The 23,839-nt window shown below is 39.6% G+C and overlaps 2 protein-coding genes across 4 annotated transcripts in view; one reads left to right on the top strand and one right to left on the bottom strand.

Annotated features, from left to right (window-relative positions):
• The window catches only part of LOC131850144 (anoctamin-8-like), a 29,804-nt gene extending 25,034 nt beyond the window's left edge, over positions 1 to 4,770 (bottom strand). For all 3 annotated transcript variants that reach the window (XM_059200316.1, XM_059200317.1, XM_059200318.1), the window contains exons 1-2: positions 4,375 to 4,770; positions 2,832 to 2,960 (exon numbers count right to left, since the gene is read on the bottom strand). In XM_059200316.1, the coding sequence (XP_059056299.1) occupies positions 2,832 to 2,960; positions 4,375 to 4,495 (250 nt within the window). In that variant the 5' untranslated portion in view covers positions 4,496 to 4,770. The remainder of the gene's footprint in view (positions 1 to 2,831; positions 2,961 to 4,374) is intronic.
• Positions 4,771 to 5,686: 916 nt separating this feature from the next.
• Positions 5,687 to 16,014, top strand: LOC131850103 (uncharacterized). The gene is made up of 12 exons (XM_059200270.1): positions 5,687 to 5,786; positions 8,812 to 8,951; positions 10,100 to 10,243; positions 11,858 to 11,950; positions 12,240 to 12,345; positions 12,918 to 13,031; positions 13,571 to 13,738; positions 13,858 to 13,953; positions 14,258 to 14,383; positions 14,595 to 14,670; positions 15,181 to 15,356; positions 15,874 to 16,014. Exons 1-12 carry the CDS (start codon positions 5,784 to 5,786, stop codon positions 16,012 to 16,014), a joined length of 1,383 nt encoding a protein of 460 aa, XP_059056253.1. The 5' UTR covers positions 5,687 to 5,783.
• Positions 16,015 to 23,839: the final 7,825 nt, after the last annotated feature.

Here is a 23,839-nt window from a genome sequence, read left to right as displayed (position 1 = left end):
ACACAAATACTTACATGTATATATTTTGTAAATACATAATACACATAGAATACTGTTTGAACCGTGCGAGTAATCGAACCCGCGACCATCGGAAGTAAAGTGGTATGCTAAACCGCTAAACCACTGAGGCCAATTAATCAAAGCCAATAGCCGTCCTAGTTTCGAGTTTACAAATTCGTCTACTCGCTAGCAATCGCGTGAAATATTGTGATTCAAACAAATGCATAGATATGACCGTTTTCATGGGGTGCCAGGCGGTGCACTTGCACCTTTTTACTTTGCAGACCCGAACATGGTAGGTAAATATTCAAACTGTAAACTCTTTGTCGTATACAACATATTAAAGACCTGTTTCCTTATTTTCATTTTAATATATAATAGTTTAAAGTCGGCCTTTTTGACATTTTCTTCCGAGTCTAAACCCTAAAAGAATTTTAATGTGGATGTATCGAAACTTATTAATTATAGATATAATTCTACAAAAATACGCTATAAATCATGATCAAATTTATGCATAGTTATTTGTAATATGCTATGCCATTGATTGCAAAAATCAATATTAAAATTAGATTAAACATAGCGCGATATATTTACAAAACTATACTCATCCTTTTCGAAGTTATAAGAAAAAGATAAACAGAACTAGACAGAGAAATGGGGTTGATTTACGCAGCGAAAGCAAGGGAAGATGAAGGTAAGATGTGTAAACAAACAAACAAACTCACTTCCCCGATTATTTATAATACAAGTATTCACACCAGTAAAGTTGCAAAGAACGTATTCAAAAAGACATTACTTTCAGTAAAAGAGCTACTTAACACAAATTGATCTAAAATATAGCGCCAGGAAATCAGCCATTAGAGACTATTGAATGTGATTTTCCTTTTCCCATTGTTATGAAAGCATTGTGTTCAGTACAATAAACTCATGAATTTATATGTGTTAGCAAAGTTCCGACCCAAACAAGACATAACGATATGGACAATTGCCAATGTCTAAATGCTTAAAGCGTTTACAGACGTACCAAACAGAAGCAGCGATATTGGAAAATGGGAAGCTCCCTAAGTCGCCTCGAGTGTTTTTGGGTGTTATACCTGGTACCTAATTAATGAGGGACTTACGGTCCCCCCCCCCCCCTTCCCTGGAAACCATGGTTAATTACCTGATCTATTCGTCTAACTGACCTGACTAACACTGATGCACAGCATGTGTACACCATCGGTGCTGGCGGGTGAAACATTATGATCCATTTAAAAAATACCTTGATATCTTAATGAAGTTTTTCAACAAGTTAAAAAAAAGTCTACGCTATTGGTGCCTATTTTTTTTATAGCATAGAGGATTTTGTGGCTCCCGTGATGATGTGAGCACCCGCAACCAAGGGTATTGCCAGTGATTACTCCAACACCTATACTGACACCGATTTTAGGGCAGTGTGTATAAATGCTTTTATACTTACGATGTCAATACACTGGGGAGAAAATAAGCTACATATACTATGTAATGTAATAAATAAATAACTGTAATATGTAGGTCAAAAATTAAACGTATAAGTAACATAACTTCTTTAGAGAATCACATTTTGAATTTATTTTCAATGATTTTTGCCTTTAACGGATTAAATTAGAGATATTTTTCGAATTACTCTAATGCTCGGTCGCAGCTGGCGTTTACAGCTTCACCGAACGATCGAAGGCAGACCCGCGGAATGACTTATGGAGCGGCTGAAACCCAACTCCTGCCTGACAGATACGACTTTGGTCTGATGGCACCAAAGTCGTATCCGTCAGGCAGGGTAAGGGGTTCGAACTCGGCTCAGCCCATCTTTATTTCTATCCCCATTTGAACTGAATAGTAAATCAATCGGAATGAAAAATCAGGACCAGCGCATCATAATACATATATTTACTATAATTACGCGTTGCGTAATAATAATAAAATACAATCACCCACCTCTCGTCTCAAATTACATTCTAGTGGCCCTTGGTATCGTCTGTTAAAATATTTAACCAACTCCCAACTTCTATAACAACTTTAAATAAGAATAGCCTATTTATAAAATACTTAAAGGATTTACTATGTAAAAAACAATATTATAATGTAAGTGATTATTTGAATGATGTATTTTAGTTTTTATGTAACATTTAATTAATGTATATAACTGGATGAATAATATTAAATTATATGTTATAACTAGTTATGATAATAGTAATAATAATGTTATGTTTGCGTGCCCTAACAGGGTCCATAATGATCGAAAACGAATTATAAACATCTTTCATTGTAATATTATGGAATGCAATAAATATTGAGTATTGAGTATTTAAAAAAATATGGCAAACAGGCTGACGGCCAACTGATGGTGAGCGGCCATCGCCTTTATACATTAAGCGCAATGGACATCAAAGTATCATGTAACCCCTGTGATACCAATCATGCCTTGCCTACTACTTTCTTCATGAATTCCGATTCTTATTATAGCCAAAATTGTAACCTTTCTAACTTCAATTATGATTCCGATTTGTAGAAGCCACAGAAAAATTAAGCTATTCCACTTTGTGTAAATTGGCCTTCAGAAACAACTGTAGCCTGTCATTGGATGCTTTGGTAGGTTACTATAAAGGTTTATAGATTTGCCTTAGTAGAGAATACTACTATTATAAATATATATTACTACTATAGCATTTATAAAAGAAAATGTATTTGAGTATTTCTATCAGTTATTTAGTATACATAGTACAAGCTTTGCTTAGTCTGAGCCTAGATGCTGCTATGTGAATTGTCCTGGGTTATTATTATTATTATACATAAATTATAAAACAAATATTTACCTTTAGGGAATATCAACACAACATCTGTGTGTTGTGTTGGAGTGGAGTGCAGAAGCAAGCGTCTTGGATGCATCAAGTGAGCCCCAAGCTGTCCAGCCATTGGGAGCCGCCTGCGAAGCTCTCGTCCCGCTAAGATAGTTAGTAGCATTTAATGATGTAGTACATATTAATGAAATTAAATTATAAATATAATAAAATCCTTAACAGACTGCTGATAAATTGACAGGAATGTTTATGATCTTGTGTTTTTAATTATATTAAAACAATAAAATAAGGTAGTTTTAATTCAGTTGAACTTTGCTTACAATATAGACTTACAATGTAGTAGTGTGGTCAAATTAGACAAAAAATTTAAGTGAGAGTGAAACTATATAAATTTATATACATAACATAAAAAAATACACACATAGGTAAATTACAAGCTGAAAATTGTTTAAAATAATATTATAAATAAAATTTCAAAGTTCCCCATCTGACCCTTATAGGGAAAAAAAATTATTCAAGATCAAAGCTAAATAAAAATAGTTTTTCGTAAGTTTCATCATAACAATACCCCCAACAAAAATTGTAGATCATAAAATTATCTATAAAATATGTATCAATACTTTTTTTCTTAAGCCTATAGTGGCAGGCTAAACAATAACTGTCAAATTTGTGATTTCTTACAACTATAAATATTATTTACCAATTTTACCTATATAACAAAGATATTCAGTTATTTTTATTGTATAGGCAGCAGTATATTTTTAGGTAATAGTTTTTAAACAGTTTGGTCATTAAGTAACTTTTTTACACACAATTACTTATGAAATGAAGTTTCTTTATTTGTCATAAAAGTGGTGTGGTTATTGAAATTGAATCTAATTTTCACTTTTAGTATTTACAGAGATGCATATAAATTAACCTGATTTTAAAATACATTCAACTTTAAAAAAAAATATCAAAATTTAAAAATTCTAATATCTTTATTCCTGTAGGACTATTACAGACTCTTATATGTCAAATCTACCATCAGTTCAGAATGATTTCGTGATGAGAAGAACTGAAAAGAAACTCAGTTGTATTCTTTTCAAATAAATGTTGGACATGCTTACAATAATACAAATTCATTATAATACAAAATCATTAATACAAAATCATCATATCTAAATTTAAATTTCGGAGTATAGGGTGACCACCAGCATATGCTATTGCAAAAGCAAATAGTCTAATCAGTGTTTGTAACCCGTACAGACCAGTCCCCACACAAGCTACACCCGGTCATGAATATGACAGACTTCTTTCATATTTCAAATAACATGTATATATAATAATTATTAATTATTATTACCAATAATACAATTTACATATGAAATTACTTATTATTAAATAATGGAGAATATTCATTACAAATGTTAAAGATATGTCAAGTGACTATTGTCCATATTTTAAATTTATAAACAAAATAATTCTTTTTAATTACTTTAAGGATACCCTGACCTCAACTGCAGTTAAAATTAATATAAGAATACTGGTCTCCACAAAAAAGTTAACATTTACTTACCGCTGTCTAATTTATCTTTCGCAAATTCCGCGAAAGATTTGTGCTCTTGAGGCGTAGAATGGGAACTACTCTCATAATCATCTTTATCATTATTTACCATACTGCCTTCTTCACCCTCCATTACGAAAATATTAAGCACCCAAAAATAACAACAATGCAAGATCACAAAGCCTTAATAGAACCTTAGGTTTCTTACATCATCGACCACATTAGAAAAAAGAAAACAAACGCGATAACACTGTAAATATATACTATTCTCGTAACAACAAATCTACGACGGCTAACCAATAGTTTATTTACACTTCGAGTAATAAAATATTGTTGTAACCACTGTTTATTTACTTAATTATATGAAATAATGTTCATAACAAATTCTGAGACTCGAATGAGACAAAAAAAGACGGAAACGGAAAATACACATACAGCTGTCAAAATTTAAAATTGATTTTTGGGCGCCATATTTTTAAGCAAATGTTGCTAGTTCAATATTTCTTATTTTGTGAATATGTGTTACTTACATAGTTAGAAATAACACAACATAAAACTAAAGTGAAATTATAATATATATTTTTCACTTTACAAATCAGAGATAAATTATTCGTGTAATGTTTTTGTTATCAACACTCCATATGATATCCGAACTCAACTACTGTACAAGAATTGCCAGAAAGTATAATCAAATACAAGAACTGTACAATTTAGTCATAGTCCTGAGAACATCCTTGCTGTCTATTAATTAATATAAAGGAGTCACTTTATCAAATTTCTAATTTAAAACGCTTATAAAAAAAACTGTATTTTGTTTTTCATTTCTGGAATAATAATAATATTTTTTTATACACTACTTTATATGACACTACATAGTGATTAATAAAAAGATTCTGCGGGCTAACATATATACATCTTATCTAATAAAATACGATGAAGTTATTTGTAGAATCCGTTAGAACTTAACAGTGGTACAGGTCTGCCTCTAGTTACTTTTAATGAAATTAATAATTATCATTTCTAATTTACTATTTTATATAAATACATATTATGTGATTATAATAGCATAATTTGACAATCAATGTATCTACATTACAGAACTTATCTCAGTTCGATTACATAATTTTAGTTACATCTGAATTCAGCTTTTCAATAAAACTGTTCAGAGGAGAATATTACTAATAACATACTATTTTGCAGTAAGCAATAATATTATGATACAAAATAAGTTGGTTCTACTGGCAACCTTGAATCAAATTTCGTTATTATTTTCCCCGATACGATAGTCATTTAATGTAGTGACAAAGAACGTTTAAATTAAAAATCGTATCGCACTTTCTCTTATTAATGAAGAAGTGTCGCAAATAGTCTTTTGACTTCCTTGCAGGGGAGAAAAAAGATTGAACACATCAATACAGCCCATGGTAAGTTGAAATATCATTTGACCTTTCTTTGTACTGTATTCGTCGCAATAACACATATTTTGCTTTAGATCTATATTTTTTGCACAAATCGATTTAGAATTATTCAAAATAGCTTTAATACTAAGAAGGTTGAATTACAAACATAGTTTCATTTCGTTTTAAACAATCTGAACACTTTAACCCACTTTCTGATTAAAAAAAATACTAATAGAGTAACAGCTGTTTTTTCGTCACACCTAAAATCAATCGATCAGCTGTTTTTTTATAGGTTTTTGATACATCAATATTTATAAAGAAATCTTGTGAATCTTAATATTATAAGTAGTAATTTTATTACCCAATAGATTATTTTTCGTTTCGTATTTTATAGGTAGGTGAAATTTTTTTAATTAATATGCATTAGTTTGGTGATGTGACATTTTTCGTTTCCTTTCATGATTTAAATTTGAAAATTATGTTGAATTAAATTACCTGGTTAAATCAAACTAAAGCTGCTCTTAAAAGTATGTGATTAAATATTTCTTCTCTCATTTTGATTATGTAATTTTATTAAAATTGTTCAGTGGATGTTATAAATGTGCAAAAGAAACTGTAAATATACTTATTGGACAGTACAGTTGCTACACACTAAGAGCAAATAAATACATTTTAATAAAATAGTAAAGTAAAAGTGAGTCCAAATGTTAAAACTAATATTGATTAATGTAAAAGGTGGACATATGGGCCAACTCTGGATACAAGGCCATTCCATTAGTAATGCTGATAATTACCTATTATTCAAGCCAGGGGTAAGATGATAAACTTCTTATCTCTTGATATGGAGTAAAAATGAATCTGAAGGGTCTGAAATAGGAATTCAGGCAACATTATTTGTGTGCATTTAGACATATGTTTCGAATATTGCATTAAAGTTCTGGATTTAGTATTCAATTCAAAATTCAAAATTATTTCAATGGCTATAAAGATTTAAAAGGAGGTAATATTATAATTACTAATTATGGTTCCTTATTTTTTTTTCAATTAAATAAATATGTGAATATCATTTTTACACTTTCTCTGAATCTTACAGTGCCAATAAATTTTATTAAAACATGTTCTGTAAGAATATTGCTTATAGCAAGAAGGATATATTGATGGTGAAACAAAACTATAGAAGAAATAATATTTTTTTTATTTAGTTTGCTTTCATGTTACACCTATTACACACTTAAATAAAGATAAAGAAGCCTTTATTTCTGTACATACATTTTTTTTTTTTTTTTATATTTCTGTTCATTCATATTACTATATTATACTATAAATTTATTATTATTATATGTATTTTTTACTATTATTTTTTGTTGAGTAGTTTAATTTTTTTTTTTTTCTAATGTTTAATTATTAGTTCCATTTTCTATATTATATCCCGCAGTACAGAGTGCCTTATGGCAAAGGCCTCCTCTAATTCCTTCCAGTGTACTCTATTTTGGGCTGCTCTTCTCCAGTAGGGGCCTGCTGTCAGCTTGATTTCATCCTCCCAGCGTCTCTGTGGTCTACCTCTTTTTCTTTTTGTTTCCCTTGGATACCATTCAGTTACATAAGTACTCCATTTTTCAGGTTTGCTTCGAATCATGTGCCCAGTCCATCTCCATTTTTGTTGGTCTATCTGCACAAGAATGTCTGTCAAGTTAGTTTTTGCTCTTATATCCTCACATCTGTGTCTGTCTCTTCTGTTTATCCCTAACATACTTCTCTCCATGGCTCTTTGACATCTTTGCAATTTCTCCCGCTGTTCTTTGTTTAAGGCCCATGTTTCGCATCCGTATGTCAGACACGGCAGAATGCAAGTATTAAATGTCTTTCTTTTTGTTGACAGTTGTATGTTCTTGTTTTTCATTATCTCTCTCAGAGACCAGTATCTCTTCCATCCACTGGCTATTCTTTTGTTTATTTCTTTATCTGTCTGATCTCTAAAAGACACCACTTGTCCCAGGTAAACATACTCTTCCACATACTCCAAGCACCCACCGTCCAAACCAACGTCAATCTCCATTGAGTTGGTCAGGATCTTGGTTTTTGCAGTATTCATTGACAGACCCACTGTTTTGCTTTCGTTTGACAGACTTTGAATCATAGTTTCAAGGTGTATAGGACTTTCTTCGAAGAGTACAATGTCGTCTGCAAAACGTAGGTATTACACACTTACAAACACATAAATACATACTCTATGTGTTATCAACCATATAATTGATAACATAGAGAATATGAAGGCATATGTTTCATTGTTTATGACTGATTATGCAATGTTTTTATTTATGGATGATAATAGTGGGCCTGCTTGTGCTAAGGGTTCAGTGGAAGATAATGGGACTAGTGATCAAGTATGACCAACCACACCAACAACCTTCATGGCCATCTAACTATATTTCATTTTTATTTACATAAAGATTCGAAATATGAAAATGATTATTAATTACATAAGTTTGCTACCATAACATGGTATGTTAAGAATACATATTTATTTTGTAAAATTATTTAATACAAAACACTAGTGAACAAGAAAGTGGTCTATTTGTTGGGTCCGTTAATCAATAAGCATGATTTAAGTCAGTAACCTATTGTGGGAAATTCGTCACATTAACACAATTAACCACAATGGTTTTTTTTTGTGTATGATAATGGAATGGTGCACCCGCCTGTGCCAACGGTTTACGCTAGCCGGGCACCAGTGGAGGATGACAAGATGAGCATGAGGTCAGGTCAGTCAGCCCATCGTGCCAAATTCACCAAGAATTCCTCACGATGGTCTCCAGGGAGAACCGCATGGAGGTCGACCTAACATGGTACATTGCTAGCAATAGGAGTTGCTAATTCCCATTGCTAACAATCCCCTTCCCCCCCAGCCACATTGGTTTCCAGAAGAGACTGTGGAGGTTGACCTGGAACATTGCTAGTAATGGAATCGCTAAAATATTATTCTCCATCGCCTATTAGGGAAACACTAATCGAGGTGAACATAAAAAAGTTGAACTGTTTTGTTATGCAGATGTCACAGTCACAGTGGGGTGAGTTGCCGCTTCTTCCTCTGAAGTGCATACTTGATCACCTCAGCTTGGAGGATGCCCTCGCGGCTACATCAGCATGCCACCATTGGCGCGCAGCTCTCTTGTTGTATGAGGGACACAAGTAAGTGACTGAACTATATTTATTTATTCGGTTAGTAGACCAAACAGCAAATGGTTGGTCTTTGTAAGATTATAAATAAATTATAGGGTACATACAAAATAGATTTTTTTTTACCTATTTACACACATACGTACAATTAATCGCCCCAGTGCGCAGCCGCTTCGCAAACGCTTCTGATATTAATATCAGACAATAAGCCCTGGTAAATTGTAAGTTACAGACTAGGCAGATAACCTACAACCTTTATTTATGACTAACTGTTTCCGCGACTTCGTCCGCGTGAATTTTAACTTTATTTTTCTAAAATACAAGTAGCCTAAGTTACTCCTTACTACATCAGCTACCTGCCAAAAAAAGTCCCGTCAAAATCGGTCCAGCCATTTCAGAGATTAGCTGGAACAAACAGACAGAAAGCAGACAGACAAAAATTGTAAAAAAAAATATTTTGGTGTATGTACCGTATTTATATTCATGTGATTGTAGTAAAAAACTGTTATTTCAATGATACAAACAGACACTCCAATTTTATTTGATATGTATAGATGTATATGTACATTTATCATGATTAGTGGTTATTTGATACAACATAAATATTTAATTATAAATACATATTTGAATAAAATATTATTAATTTTAGCATTCCAATAGTAGTAGTAGGGGGTATAGGGGTAATATTATAACACTTTCTTGATTTATAAAATTATCTACATAACGAACACAAAGTGAGTGAAATTTCAGATTAATTTACTCATATAAACTCAATCCTTCGACACAATTAGTTTATAGTACTTTGAATTGTTTTACCAATGCTTCCTAAAAAATCAGTATCGAATGGTAATGATTCTGACAATGATATCACTACAGATCCCGGTTTAATTATGTTGAATGCGAAACTTAATATACAATCATCTATTATGTGTTTAAATTGCATAATACATCGATTGATTAGAACTTAAATCTAAAAAGGTTGTACTCCTAATATAGAATTTGCTTCACACATTAATATAATGATTGTCTATATATTTTATAAAATTTTAAAAATAATCCTTCCTTTCAGTCCTTTTCATACTATTTTATATAGGGAGGTGCCCCGACGACGTGACGTGGTTAATCCGACTCTAATCATGTGATACTTTGTGTATTTTCAGAGAAACATTGAAGTTAAGAGCCAAACAGCTGGACAAGAATGTGTTCCTGACCCGTATATTTAGGAAATACGTAAAGAGGCTACACATCTACATAGACTGTAATGAGGAGCAGCTGGACAAATTTATCACCTTATTAATGCCGCAGTGAGTCTATTTTACTTTGATCCCAAGAACCCAATACCTTTACAGGTTAAGGAGATATAACTATAGCTATAGCTTTCTATATTTTTTACTTGTGGTAGCCACAACTTTGTTGGTTGTTGATTGTTGAATAACAAAAATAAATTAAGCATTTATACAACGCAATCTATGAAGTATTTTATTAATAAATTATATATATAAAGTAGTGGACAGCACATCTAAAATTGATAATAAATAAATCATTTAGGGGATTTTTTTCATTTTTAAATTTGTTATTGAACACTTTACTAAATATTTATCGCTTCTATCAATAAAAACTGACCTTCGCGTTTCTAATAAAATTATACATTATAATGTTCTTAAGATTAAAGTAAATCTGTTGATAAAGTATGTTTATTATGTATGTATGTAAGATATAATTATATTTTCATTTAAATTATTAATTGCAATTCTAGAGGACTATGATGTAATGCTTCTTATCCTGTAAGTTCACGGTTTAATTTGTAGTCTAACGAAAGACAGGTTACAAATCAAGCTGCTTGGCGGCTAAAGTATGTGAGACTAATATTGCTGCGCCTTTTTACAGTCTACCTCCAGTAAATCAATGTAGACGTTTTTCTATCACTGCGTCTTGCTGCGACTAAATACACCATTTGTATTAAAATGTTGAAAAACGGTGAAAATGTGACACAGATGAAGTTGCACGGGGCCGTTAGTTGTACATGTGGGTCTTTATGGGAATGAGTATAAAATTTTACAATAAGATAACAAAGAATAAACTGAAATTACCTTTAAATAAATTTAAAACATCTGATAAATCATATGTATTAAGCAAAGCTATTTATTTACCAAACTGACTGACAAAAAACTTTAAGCGGCTAAAATATAAAGGAGAATAAATGGTTTTTCATCATCACTACATAACAAAGTTGCTGTCGCTATCTGTCCGTCCCTATGTATGCTTAAATCTTTAAAACTACTCAACGGATTTTGAAGCTGTTTTTTTAAATAGATAGAATGATTAAAGGGATAAGCTGGAGAAGCAGGCAGATGAAAACAACGATGCTTAGACGCCATAAAACAGTCGAATCACAGATGATTGCGGTATTCCCTAGAAATTGATAACACCTCAAAGCATTGGGCAGATAATATCGCGCGATGGATAATGAATTGCATTAACTAAAACAATACCAATTTAGGGAAATAGACCTTAATTGTATAACTTTAAGGCTAATTATACGAAAGTAGTAATTATTTATTTGATGTAGGTTTTTTTTATTTAACATACTGTTATTCATTGAAGGTCGGCATGACATGGTACTTAGTAATGAGGGCACTACTTCCTTTAACCGAGTTTTTGATAAAGAATTAATCTTTACATATTTTCAATTTTGCATGCCTAATGAGGCAATACATTACTATATTATTTTTTATAATAACAACTTACTTCTGTTTATGGCAAAATAAATTTGATTTGATTTGATTTTCTATAAACTCTATTAATATTGATACATGTATTTAGTGTCCTCTACAGTGACTTCATGCTAATTTTAATTCTTATCTTATCGTAATATAGTAATATTCAATTTGGAATTATATTATGCATTTTTTTTTCAGATTCTTAGATACTGTTAAACTGGAAGAGTTGATATTCATAGGCCCAAGTTATATACAACAAAATCCAAGAATTCCACTCGTCAAGTTAAAACGGTAAATATTTTATTCTCATATTCTGTCTCCTACAATATCTCTAACACAAGATGATATACAGTCATTATATAATAACAACACAATATGTTAACATACTTTATATAACGTTCCAAGCTAAGCAGAGCTTGTGTTATGGATACTAAACAACTATTATACATATGAATACAATTGTTTGTATTATATATGGAATCGAACCTGCGACCATTGGAAGTAAGGCAGTGTGCCAAAACACTAGACCGCCAAGCCCTTCAATTAAGTTGGTAGTATTAAATAATGAATATTGTTTTAGAATAATAACAGAGAGCCTGATCTACAAACACATCCAGAGTATCCAGAGGTTGGGCTTCATCGGTTGTGGTTTGAGTGCAGTTAGGAATGATGAGGAGAAATGCACAGTAAGTAATATCACTTAATTATTGAACATCTACTATGAAATATGAGTGTGAAGCTTTGGAATTAAATAATAATAACAATAATATTGAACAATCCACACAGCGCAATCTAGACTCAAGCTAAGCAGAGCTTGTGTTGTGAGTACACTACACAATTGATATAAATAGTATAAATGGGAAGCCACTAGAACAACGAAGCTGTAACATTAAAGACATATTATAAAACAAATGACATTCTCCGGCTTTCTATTAATAATAACCCAGGAAAATTATTTAATCGCCATCTCGTCCCAAACAAAACTATGGGTACTAAGAAACTGATTGAAATACTTTAGCACATTTTTTTTTGTTAAAATACACTAATAAAAGTAAATATTTGCGAGATCGAAACCGCGACGATCAGAAATAAAGTTGACGTACTAAACTGTTAAACCAATAAGGCTATATAATACGAGGCTTAAATCTAAATCTCTTATTACAAAAGAGCTGTGCCCACCAATGCATATAACATTTAATTTAATTTTACTATTATATTTACTTTCACCAATTAAAACTTAATATTATATTATTTTCAGCATAATCTGGCAGAACGCTATTCTAGGCCATTAATGTTCAACAATGATCCCACCCTGGGGGGTTCCATCTTTTCAAACTGCAGCTCAAATGTTGGAGCGTTCTCTGCACTACGGGTAAGTTCCTTTCTAATGAGTGATAATGATATAGTACTCTTCAACCGGACCATACCTTAAGCTGATTGACATCTGAAATAGGTGGCACCTTATCCACTCAGATGACTTTACAAAGGCTACCTAAGTTTAGAAAATCAATTTTTATAAGTTCTTATTTTCATTTTTTATAGTTCATTTTGTGGATATATGAAAATTAAGTGTATCACTTATAGTTTGGGACATTAAAATACTACAATTGAGTATGATTTCTTATAATATTAATGATATATAATAAAAATGACGCAGAACTACAGAAAATATAACACAAGATGGCTGCCAGTAAGTAGAAGCATAGCCGGCGCTCTCATACAGCGAAAGTACAAAACAGTATTGAGTGATATCCGTAAGCGGCGTAGTCGATTCCTTAATATTATATCTATTCAATATTACTAAACTACGTGTCTTCGGAATCACAAAAGAGTCGTTGTAACTACAGATCGTATACATGAAATGACATCGGAGTGTAGGACGTGTGTGAAGTGTATGCGTGGTGGGTGCAGCACGTGGCGGTGGAGTACGCGGCGGTGTGCGGGCGGTGGGCGTGGTTGTCGTGGGCGGGCGCGCTGCCGTCGCTGGCGCTGCTCACCCTCACCGTGTCGGGCGGCGGCCGGCTGCATCCGCTGCCGCCCAAGGTCCTTCGAGCCGGACTCGACGTCGCCGTCAACATCGTGAGTACTTAGTGGCCGTCAATTACGTCACACGTTAGCTACCTGTACACTTTTGTAGGCACATTAAGGGGCCACACTTAAACAGACACGACGATTTTATATCTGTAATTTTGTTTCAGATCGACATGCCATATAATAAATTTGAAGATGTGATGCAGAATGTTCTGATTCCTGAACTACAGTTAATATCGCTGAAAGTCATGTTTTGTAAAACTGTAAGTAAACGTTTCTTATAAGAGTTTTTTTTATTCTTTATCTATTATAGTGAATACCTTAAGAAAGTTTGTCTATACCAATATTATACAGAGAAAATATTTGATATTCTGTTTGCTTATCTGTAATTATACAATCCTGCATTAGGGCTACTTATTGTGGATGTATCGATTGAATTTCTTGCCAATCCTTCTCAATTGATGTAGCTAGCCAAACTGGACAGTAAATATAGTTATAAAAATGTGAGTGGCATAGACTTAGACAAAAATATGACACTGAAAATTGTAAGTGGTGTACGAACGTTAGGTGTACGCGCCGCTGGTGGAGCACGTGGCCTGCCACTACAAGGAGACTCTCCGCGAGGTGTTGTGGGCCGACTGCCCCGCCGCCGACTGCGAGCCCCCCAGGCGACACGTGCGCCGCCCGCCTTCCGTTAGTACTGCACTCACTCATTGCCCACCCAATCACTAGTCGAAACGCTCACAGCTAGAATCACTCGTTGAATTAATTGCACAAAACACTCACTACTCGAAACACTCACAACGCTCACTGCTCGAAACATTCACAATACTCACTGCTCAAAACATTCACTCACTGCTCGTAACACTTCGTAAATAATAATATGTTTCATTTATATTTTCAGTATGACGTGTGCAATGTGAATCCCTTCATTTTGCTATGCTGGCAATGCGTTCAGTTACAAAGACTGGTCATACATGGTATGTTTTATATTATTTTTGTATTATTGTAGATAACATTGAAAAAACATTTTTTTACTTGATTTTCTTGACAATATAAAAGTATTAAAAATGACATGAATGTGGATGGATGTAAAGGGAGAGGGGACGGAAGAAAAGGTGGTCTTGTATGAAGTATGATATGCTTAAAAGGAGAATAAGGAGACATGATAGCTAATAGAAACTGGCTGAAGAAAATGACAATCCCAAATAACGGGTTAAAGGCAAGGAAATTGTGTTTTGATTTAGTACTAATGAATATATTAAATTATTTCCACACTAAGTTTTATGGAAAGAAAATGAAATTTGTTTCAAGTTGTCTATTCTTTCGGGTATTTTATTGGGAACCAAAAATAATCTATGATACATTAGTTCTTGGTGACCACATTCCGCTACTACTTCAATACTTTTCAGTATGTCATATTAAATTCTGCAAATGGTGAGTATGTAAAGAAGTGATAAATTAAATGGAAATATGACTTATGACAACAGGCTACTGGGTGTGGCAGTACGATGTAATAGGATTTGTCCGGCTGCGCCCGTCGCTTGAGGAGCTCGTAGTGTCGTCCATATACACCAAGCAAGCGCACTTCGGAGACGCTCCTAGCAGCGCCCTGCGAGTGCTGGCCAGCGACTCACCCCATGTGCTCGACGACACTTACGTGCTGGTAAGACTGTGGGTAAAGAGGTGAATTGCAAACAAGGTGACAGTCTAAATAAGTATGTCCGGGCAAGGAGCGTATGCTCGAGGCCCTGTGGTCTGTAAAGACCTGCGGATAACCCGAAGTAGTAGTATCTAATGGTGGGTGGTAATTATCGCCTGTTGTACAAGCGATTATTACCACCTACCGTACTACGTAGATAGAGTAGTACTACGGATTGACGTCATTATGTGACACCTGTGGCATTAATCATGTATTGTCACTCCGGAGTACAAAGATATCATACCACAGTATTCGGAAAATTCATTACCTTATCTCCCTTCAACCGTATCACATCTTACAAAGCAAGAAGCTTGGGAGCTGAAATTGGCGAGACGACTTCATATAAAGTCAAACTAGTCTAAGATTTCGGGCGTTAGCTTTTGCGCGCTCCTGATTGCGCGTTAAATCATGTCTATCAACGGTCCAATGCTTGTAGTACGTGCCGTTTGCTGTATGATATATTTTTTTATTGTTTTGGCAGGAGATAAATAAGTTCACGCAGTTCCGTTGGCGGCCGAGCTCGTGGGAGGATCTGCCGCGCGGACTGCGGGCCCGCGCGCCCCCCGCCGCGCGCGTCGCGCTCCTCATGAACGAGCTCGCCCGCACACCGCGCGCCGCGTGAGTGTCCCTCTCTAGTGTGTAGCGCCGCGTGAGTGTCCCTCTCTAGTGTGTAGCGCCGCGTGAGTGTCCCTCTCTAGTGTGTAGCGCCGCGTGAGTGTCCCTCTCTAGTGTGTAGCGCCGCGTGAGTGTCCCTCTCTAGTGTGTAGCGGCGCGTGAGTGTCCCTCTCTAGTGTGTAGCGCCGCGTGAGTGTCCCTCTCTAGTGTGTAGCGGCGCGTGAGTGTCCCTCTCTAGTGTGTAGCGCCGCGTGAGTGTCCCTCTCTAGTGTGTAGCGCCGCGTGAGTGTCCCTCTCTAGTGTGTAGCGCCGCGTGAGTGTCCCTCTCTAGTGTGTAGCGCCGCGTGAGTGTCCCTCTCTAGTGTGTAGCGGCGCGTGAGTGTCCCTCTCTAGTGTGTAGCGCCGCGTGAGTGTCCCTCTCTAGTGTGTAGCGGCGCGTGAGTGTCCCTCTCTAGTGTGTAGCGCCGCGTGAGTGTCCCTCTCTAGTGTGTAGCGGCGCGTGAGTGTCCCTCTCTAGTGTGTAGCGCCGCGTGAGTGTCCCTCTCTAGTGTGTAGCGGCGCGTGAGTGTCCCTCTCTAGTGTGTAGCGCCGCGTGAGTGTCCCTCTCTAGTGTGTAGCGCCGCGTGAGTGTCCCTCTCTAGTGTGTAGCGCCGCGTGAGTGTCCCTCTCTAGTGTGTAGCGCCGCGTGAGTGTCCCTCTCTAGTGTGTAGCGCCGCGTGAGTGTCCCTCTCTAGTGTGTAGCGCCGCGTGAGTGTCCCTCTCTAGTGTGTAGCGGCGCGTGAGTGTCCCTCTCTAGTGTGTAGCGCCGCGTGAGTGTCCCTCTCTAGTGTGTAGCGGCGCGTGAGTGTCCCTCTCTAGTGTGTAGCGCCGCGTGAGTGTCCCTCTCTAGTGTGTAGCGCCGCGTGAGTGTCCCTCTCTAGTGTGTAGCGCCGCGTGAGTGTCCCTCTCTAGTGTGTAGCGCCGCGTGAGTGTCCCTCTCTAGTGTGTAGCGGCGCGTGAGTGTCCCTCTCTAGTGTGTAGCGCCGCGTGAGTGTCCCTCTCTAGTGTGTAGCGGCGCGTGAGTGTCCCTCTCTAGTGTGTAGCGCCGCGTGAGTGTCCCTCTCTAGTGTGTAGCGGCGCGTGAGTGTCCCTCTCTAGTGTGTAGCGCCGCGTGAGTGTCCCTCTCTAGTGTGTAGCGGCGCGTGAGTGTCCCTCTCTAGTGTGTAGCGCCGCGTGAGTGTCCCTCTCTAGTGTGTAGCGCCGCGTGAGTGTCCCTCTCTAGTGTGTAGCGCCGCGTGAGTGTCCCTCTCTAGTGTGTAGCGCCGCGTGAGTGTCCCTCTCTAGTGTGTAGCGCCGCGTGAGTGTCCCTCTCTAGTGTGTAGCGCCGCGTGAGTGTCCCTCTCTAGTGTGTAGCGGCGCGTGAGTGTCCCTCTCTAGTGTGTAGCGCCGCGTGAGTGTCCCTCTCTAGTGTGTAGCGGCGCGTGAGTGTCCCTCTCTAGTGTGTAGCGCCGCGTGAGTGTCCCTCTCTAGTGTGTAGCGCCGCGTGAGTGTCCCTCTCTAGTGTGTAGCGCCGCGTGAGTGTCCCTCTCTAGTGTGTAGCGCCGCGTGAGTGTCCCTCTCTAGTGTGTAGCGGCGCGTGAGTGTCCCTCTCTAGTGTGTAGCGCCGCGTGAGTGTCCCTCTCTAGTGTGTAGCGGCGCGTGAGTGTCCCTCTCTAGTGTGTAGCGCCGCGTGAGTGTCCCTCTCTAGTGTGTAGCGGCGCGTGAGTGTCCCTCTCTAGTGTGTAGCGCCGCGTGAGTGTCCCTCTCTAGTGTGTAGCGGCGCGTGAGTGTCCCTCTCTAGTGTGTAGCGCCGCGTGAGTGTCCCTCTCTAGTGTGTAGCGCCGCGTGAGTGTCCCTCTCTAGTGTGTAGCGCCGCGTGAGTGTCCCTCTCTAGTGTGTAGCGCCGCGTGAGTGTCCCTCTCTAGTGTGTAGCGCCGCGTGAGTGTCCCTCTCTAGTGTGTAGCGCCGCGTGAGTGTCCCTCTCTAGTGTGTAGCGGCGCGTGAGTGTCCCTCTCTAGTGTGTAGCGCCGCGTGAGTGTCCCTCTCTAGTGTGTAGCGGCGCGTGAGTGTCCCTCTCTAGTGTGTAGCGCCGCGTGAGTGTCCCTCTCTAGTGTGTAGCGCCGCGTGAGTGTCCCTCTCTAGTGTGTAGCGCCGCGTGAGTGTCCCTCTCTAGTGTGTAGCGCCGCGTGAGTGTCCCTCTCTAGTGTGTAGCGGCGCGTGAGTGTCCCTCTCTAGTGTGTAGCGCCGCGTGAGTGTCCCTCTCTAGTGTGTAGCGGCGCGTGAGTGTCCCTCTCTAGTGTGTAGCGCCGCGTGAGTGTCCCTCTCTAGTGTGTAGCGGCGCGTGAGTGTCCCTCTCTAGTGTGTAGCGCCGCGTGAGTGTCCCTCTCTAGTGTGTAGCGGCGCGTGAGTGTCCCTCTCTAGTGTGTAGCGCCGCGTGAGTGTCCCTCTCTAGTGTGTAGCGCCGCGTGAGTGTCCCTCTCTAGTGTGTAGCGCCGCGTGAGTGTCCCTCTCTAGTGTGTAGCGCCGCGTGAGTGTCCCTCTCTAGTGTGTAGCGGCGCGTGAGTGTCCCTCTCTAGTGACTGTAGCGCCGCGTGAGTGTCCCTCTCTAGTGTGTAGCGCCGCGTGAGTGTCCCTCTCTAGTGTGTAGCGGCGCGTGAGTGTCCCTCTCTAGTGTGTAGCGCCGCGTGAGTGTCCCTCTCTAGTGTGTAGCGGCGCGTGAGTGTCCCTCTCTAGTGTGTAGCGGCGCGTGAGTGTCCCTCTCTAGTGTGTAGCGCCGCGTGAGTGTCCCTCTCTAGTGTGTAGCGGCGCGTGAGTGTCCCTCTCTAGTGTGTAGCGCCGCGTGAGTGTCCCTCTCTAGTGTGTAGCGGCGCGTGAGTGTCCCTCTCTAGTGTGTAGCGCCGCGTGAGTGTCCCTCTAGTGTGTAGCGGCGCGTGAGTGTCCCTCTCTAGTGTGTAGCGCCGCGTGAGTGTCCCTCTCTAGTGTGTAGCGGCGCGTGAGTGTCCCTCTCTAGTGTGTAGCGGCGCGTGAGTGTCCCTCTCTAGTGTGTAGCGCCGCGTGAGTGTCCCTCTCTAGTGTGTAGCGGCGCGTGAGTGTCCCTCTCTAGTGTGTAGCGCCGCGTGAGTGTCCCTCTCTAGTGTGTAGCGGCGCGTGAGTGTCCCTCTCTAGTGTGTAGCGCCGCGTGAGTGTCCCTCTCTAGTGTGTAGCGCCGCGTGAGTGTCCCTCTCTAGTGTGTAGCGCCGCGTGAGTGTCCCTCTCTAGTGTGTAGCGCCGCTTGAGTGTCCCTCTCTAGTGTGTAGCGGCGCGTGAGTGTCCCTCTCTAGTGTGTAGCGCCGCGTGAGTGTCCCTCTCTAGTGTGTAGCGGCGCGTGAGTGTCCCTCTCTAGTGTGTAGCGCCGCGTGAGTGTCCCTCTCTAGTGTGTAGCGCCGCGTGAGTGTCCCTCTCTAGTGTGTAGCGCCGCTTGAGTGTCCCTCTCTAGTGTGTAGCGCCGCGTGAGTGTCCCTCTCTAGTGTGTAGCGCCGCGTGAGTGTCCCTCTCTAGTGTGTAGCGGCGCGTGAGTGTCCCTCTCTAGTGTGTAGCGCCGCGTGAGTGTCCCTCTCTAGTGTGTAGCGCCGCGTGAGTGTCCCTCTCTAGTGTGTAGCGCCGCGTGAGTGTCCCTCTCTAGTGTGTAGCGCCGCGTGAGTGTCCCTCTCTAGTGTGTAGCGGCGCGTGAGTGTCCCTCTCTAGTGTGTAGCGCCGCGTGAGTGTCCCTCTCTAGTGTGTAGCGGCGCGTGAGTGTCCCTCTCTAGTGTGTAGCGCCGCGTGAGTGTCCCTCTCTAGTGTGTAGCGGCGCGTGAGTGTCCCTCTCTAGTGTGTAGCGCCGCGTGAGTGTCCCTCTCTAGTGTGTAGCGCCGCGTGAGTGTCCCTCTCTAGTGTGTAGCGCCGCGTGAGTGTCCCTCTCTAGTGTGTAGCGCCGCGTGAGTGTCCCTCTCTAGTGTGTAGCGGCGCGTGAGTGTCCCTCTCTAGTGTGTAGCGCCGCGTGAGTGTCCCTCTCTAGTGTGTAGCGCCGCGTGAGTGTCCCTCTCTAGTGTGTAGCGGCGCGTGAGTGTCCCTCTCTAGTGTGTAGCGCCGCGTGAGTGTCCCTCTCTAGTGTGTAGCGGCGCGTGAGTGTCCCTCTCTAGTGTGTAGCGGCGCGTGAGTGTCCCTCTCTAGTGTGTAGCGCCGCGTGAGTGTCCCTCTCTAGTGTGTAGCGGCGCGTGAGTGTCCCTCTCTAGTGTGTAGCGCCGCGTGAGTGTCCCTCTAGTGTGTAGCGGCGCGTGAGTGTCCCTCTCTAGTGTGTAGCGCCGCGTGAGTGTCCCTCTCTAGTGTGTAGCGGCGCGTGAGTGTCCCTCTCTAGTGTGTAGCGGCGCGTGAGTGTCCCTCTCTAGTGTGTAGCGCCGCGTGAGTGTCCCTCTCTAGTGTGTAGCGGCGCGTGAGTGTCCCTCTCTAGTGTGTAGCGCCGCGTGAGTGTCCCTCTCTAGTGTGTAGCGGCGCGTGAGTGTCCCTCTCTAGTGTGTAGCGCCGCGTGAGTGTCCCTCTCTAGTGTGTAGCGCCGCGTGAGTGTCCCTCTCTAGTGTGTAGCGCCGCGTGAGTGTCCCTCTCTAGTGTGTAGCGCCGCTTGAGTGTCCCTCTCTAGTGTGTAGCGGCGCGTGAGTGTCCCTCTCTAGTGTGTAGCGCCGCGTGAGTGTCCCTCTCTAGTGTGTAGCGGCGCGTGAGTGTCCCTCTCTAGTGTGTAGCGCCGCGTGAGTGTCCCTCTCTAGTGTGTAGCGCCGCGTGAGTGTCCCTCTCTAGTGTGTAGCGCCGCTTGAGTGTCCCTCTCTAGTGTGTAGCGCCGCGTGAGTGTCCCTCTCTAGTGTGTAGCGCCGCGTGAGTGTCCCTCTCTAGTGTGTAGCGGCGCGTGAGTGTCCCTCTCTAGTGTGTAGCGCCGCGTGAGTGTCCCTCTCTAGTGTGTAGCGCCGCGTGAGTGTCCCTCTCTAGTGTGTAGCGCCGCGTGAGTGTCCCTCTCTAGTGTGTAGCGCCGCGTGAGTGTCCCTCTCTAGTGTGTAGCGCCGCGTGAGTGTCCCTCTAGTGTGTAGCGCCGCGTGAGTGTCCCTCTCTAGTGTGTAGCGCCGCGTGAGTGTCCCTCTCTAGTGTGTAGCGCGCGTGAGTGTCCCTCTCTAGTGTGTAGCGCCGCGTGAGTGTCCCTCTCTAGTGTGTAGCGCCGCGTGAGTGTCCCTCTCTAGTGTGTAGCGCCGCGTGAGTGTCCCTCTCTAGTGTGTAGCGCCGCGTGAGTGTCCCTCTCTAGTGTGTAGCGCCGCGTGAGTGTCCCTCTCTAGTGTGTAGCGCCGCGTGAGTGTCCCTCTCTAGTGTGTAGCGCCGCGTGAGTGTCCCTCTCTAGTGTGTAGCGCCGCGTGAGTGTCCCTCTCTAGTGTGTAGCGCCGCGTGAGTGTCCCTCTCTAGTGTGTAGCGCCGCGTGAGTGTCCCTCTCTAGTGTGTAGCGCCGCGTGAGTGTCCCTCTCTAGTGTGTAGCGCCGCGTGAGTGTCCCTCTCTAGTGTGTAGCGCCGCGTGAGTGTCCCTCTCTAGTGTGTAGCGGCGCGTGAATGTCCTTCTCTAGTGTGTAGCACCACGCTCCCGCTGAACGAGGTCGCCCGGTCTTTGAAAAATCAATTTTGCAACTTCGCGCAAGCATCGCAAATAAGTTCGCTAAATAGTCCTCAAATATACAATATATATAGTCAGTTATAACAGGGTAATAAATATATTAGATTTATAAATTTTAAATTGCTACATTTTTTATGCAGGTTTTGTGACCTGTGATTCAAGAATGCGTAAATGAAGACCTCGAAATCGTTGGATCATCCTCTTGGTGATTTAAAGCTGAAAGTAACATCATCGAATGCCGTTCCTGCGTATACCATCGGAATAAGGTACGAAAGAATAAAAATCTCGAAGGAATCAAAATTACGCAATAATAAGAATCTTGCAACAATCATATAACTTTATTTACTGATTGTTTAATTTCTTCTATAATCGTTTATGAGCTACTGAAATATATGTATTGTTAGAAAGTATTTAATGATTAAATCAAATTTAATTATAAATGAATCTTAAAAGTAACAAAATTATATGGAATCTATCTTTATAGGTTATCAATAAGAATTTTGATGTTTGTACCGTAAAGCAAAAGAACCATTTTCGCTTGTCTATGCGGATGTGTTATCGATAATTCCAAATAGTAGCTATTTAATGTAGTTTCTTCGATAGGGGAGCGTATTATTGTATGAAAAGAAACGTGGCGATGGGAACATTCTATTTTCGACCCTTATTAAACAGCACTGTGTAATCTGGAATCAGAATTCTGGAATCTTCCATTTATCTATCGCCAGATCTCTTATGGCGTAGTCAAAGAATCTTTAATGGTATTGTTAAAAAACTTTAGAAACACAATATATACTGCTTTTTACCATTGTTAGATTTGATTGTTATATTTGTTTATGGAAACAAAGTTTCTGAGTTATACTAGGGTTGTGCCATAAGAGTAAGAATGTTGATATGAAATAAAAAAAATATATTAATGTTAGGAATTGGTATTATAGATATATCAAATATTCTAAATGTCCTGTGTGATTTATATCCTTGAAAAACAAATAATAGTAAACCAAATATTAATGTGATTATTAAACTTGTCCCTTATAGAATGTTTTATTCAGTGTGGAATTCTATCATATTTTAATTGGATTAAAATCCAATATAAAGACTACTGTCTTTCCTGTCCCTCATGATAAATGTAAGAATACTACAATGATATTTATATTAAATAAGAACAAGAATATCTATATATCTCGATATATGTGTCTAGCTAATTAAATGAAATTTGACAATCCTAGCACGTGTAGTAGGTATGCTAGGGTTGCTTATTAATAGAAGTCGGTAGTATATTTCGCTTTCAGAATTTGATTTCACATCGCATTTGTGTTCGTAGCGAGGAGCAAATTTTTACATTAGTTGCTGACATAACCTCAAAATTCTTACTGTTAACGAATGAGAATTGAAAATCTTCAATATTTTTATTTGGTATGAGGATTTTAGTAATTAGTTGTAGCTGAAGTATTTATTAATTGAAACTCATCACTGTTATTGGTTTAAAAAAAACTAAACAATAATCGAACTATATATTATTATTTTAAAAACATTATATTATATTATTATGTTATTTTTTACTCTAATATTTTTATAACTATGGGTATTTCATGAACTTTCTATGTTTTTGGCTCTCGCAATAATTACAGCGATGCTATTACGAATGCGGCGCTCTCACACTGAATAAGACTTCCAGATGAAGTCTGATTAAACAGTTGTCATGAAAATATAAAACATAGTAAGTTCATGAAATTTCCGTAAATAGTTATAAAAATATTAGACTACATAATAATGTAGAAATGTAACTTCAACAAAATTTCACAAATGTTTCGTTTAATAAATCTTAAGCTAATTAAATGTTAAAAAAATAATGTAGCAAATAATTATATTTATATTATATATCATTCCATAATTCGGTATAGAGGTTTTGAAAATATTATTATTAGGTAAGATTTCAAATATATATACTAAATATTTCAGTACGTTTAGGTGTGTGAGCCAAAATGATCGATAAACACATATTTCTTCAACAATCGATTCATTTACTGGCTTTAGATGAAAACTCATTTGGTGATAAATTAAAAATGTACGTGGCTCGCAGCTATTGAACAAACTTTGGTACTTAATGGCCTAAAACAGTCTTCATTTCTAATATAATACAAAAATATTATGAACAATA

This window comes from Achroia grisella, unplaced genomic scaffold (genome assembly GCF_030625045.1).
Source record: "Achroia grisella isolate CSIRO2021 unplaced genomic scaffold, CSIRO_AGI_Agris_v1 utg702, whole genome shotgun sequence".
Lineage (NCBI taxonomy): Eukaryota > Metazoa > Arthropoda > Insecta > Lepidoptera > Pyralidae > Achroia > Achroia grisella.
The sequence above is the reverse complement of the archived record's forward strand: the minus strand, read 5'-3'. Positions and strand labels throughout refer to the sequence as shown.

What these genes read in the sequence shown, in the direction of transcription:
- LOC131850103 (XM_059200270.1), top strand. An exon ending in ATGATGAGGAGAAATGCACA is followed by an intron (nt 12,346 to 12,917) that starts GTAAGTAATATC and finishes TATTATTTTCAG; the next exon opens with CATAATCTGGCAGAACGCTA. An exon ending in GAGCGTTCTCTGCACTACGG is followed by an intron (nt 13,032 to 13,570) that starts GTAAGTTCCTTT and finishes TGGTGGGTGCAG; the next exon opens with CACGTGGCGGTGGAGTACGC.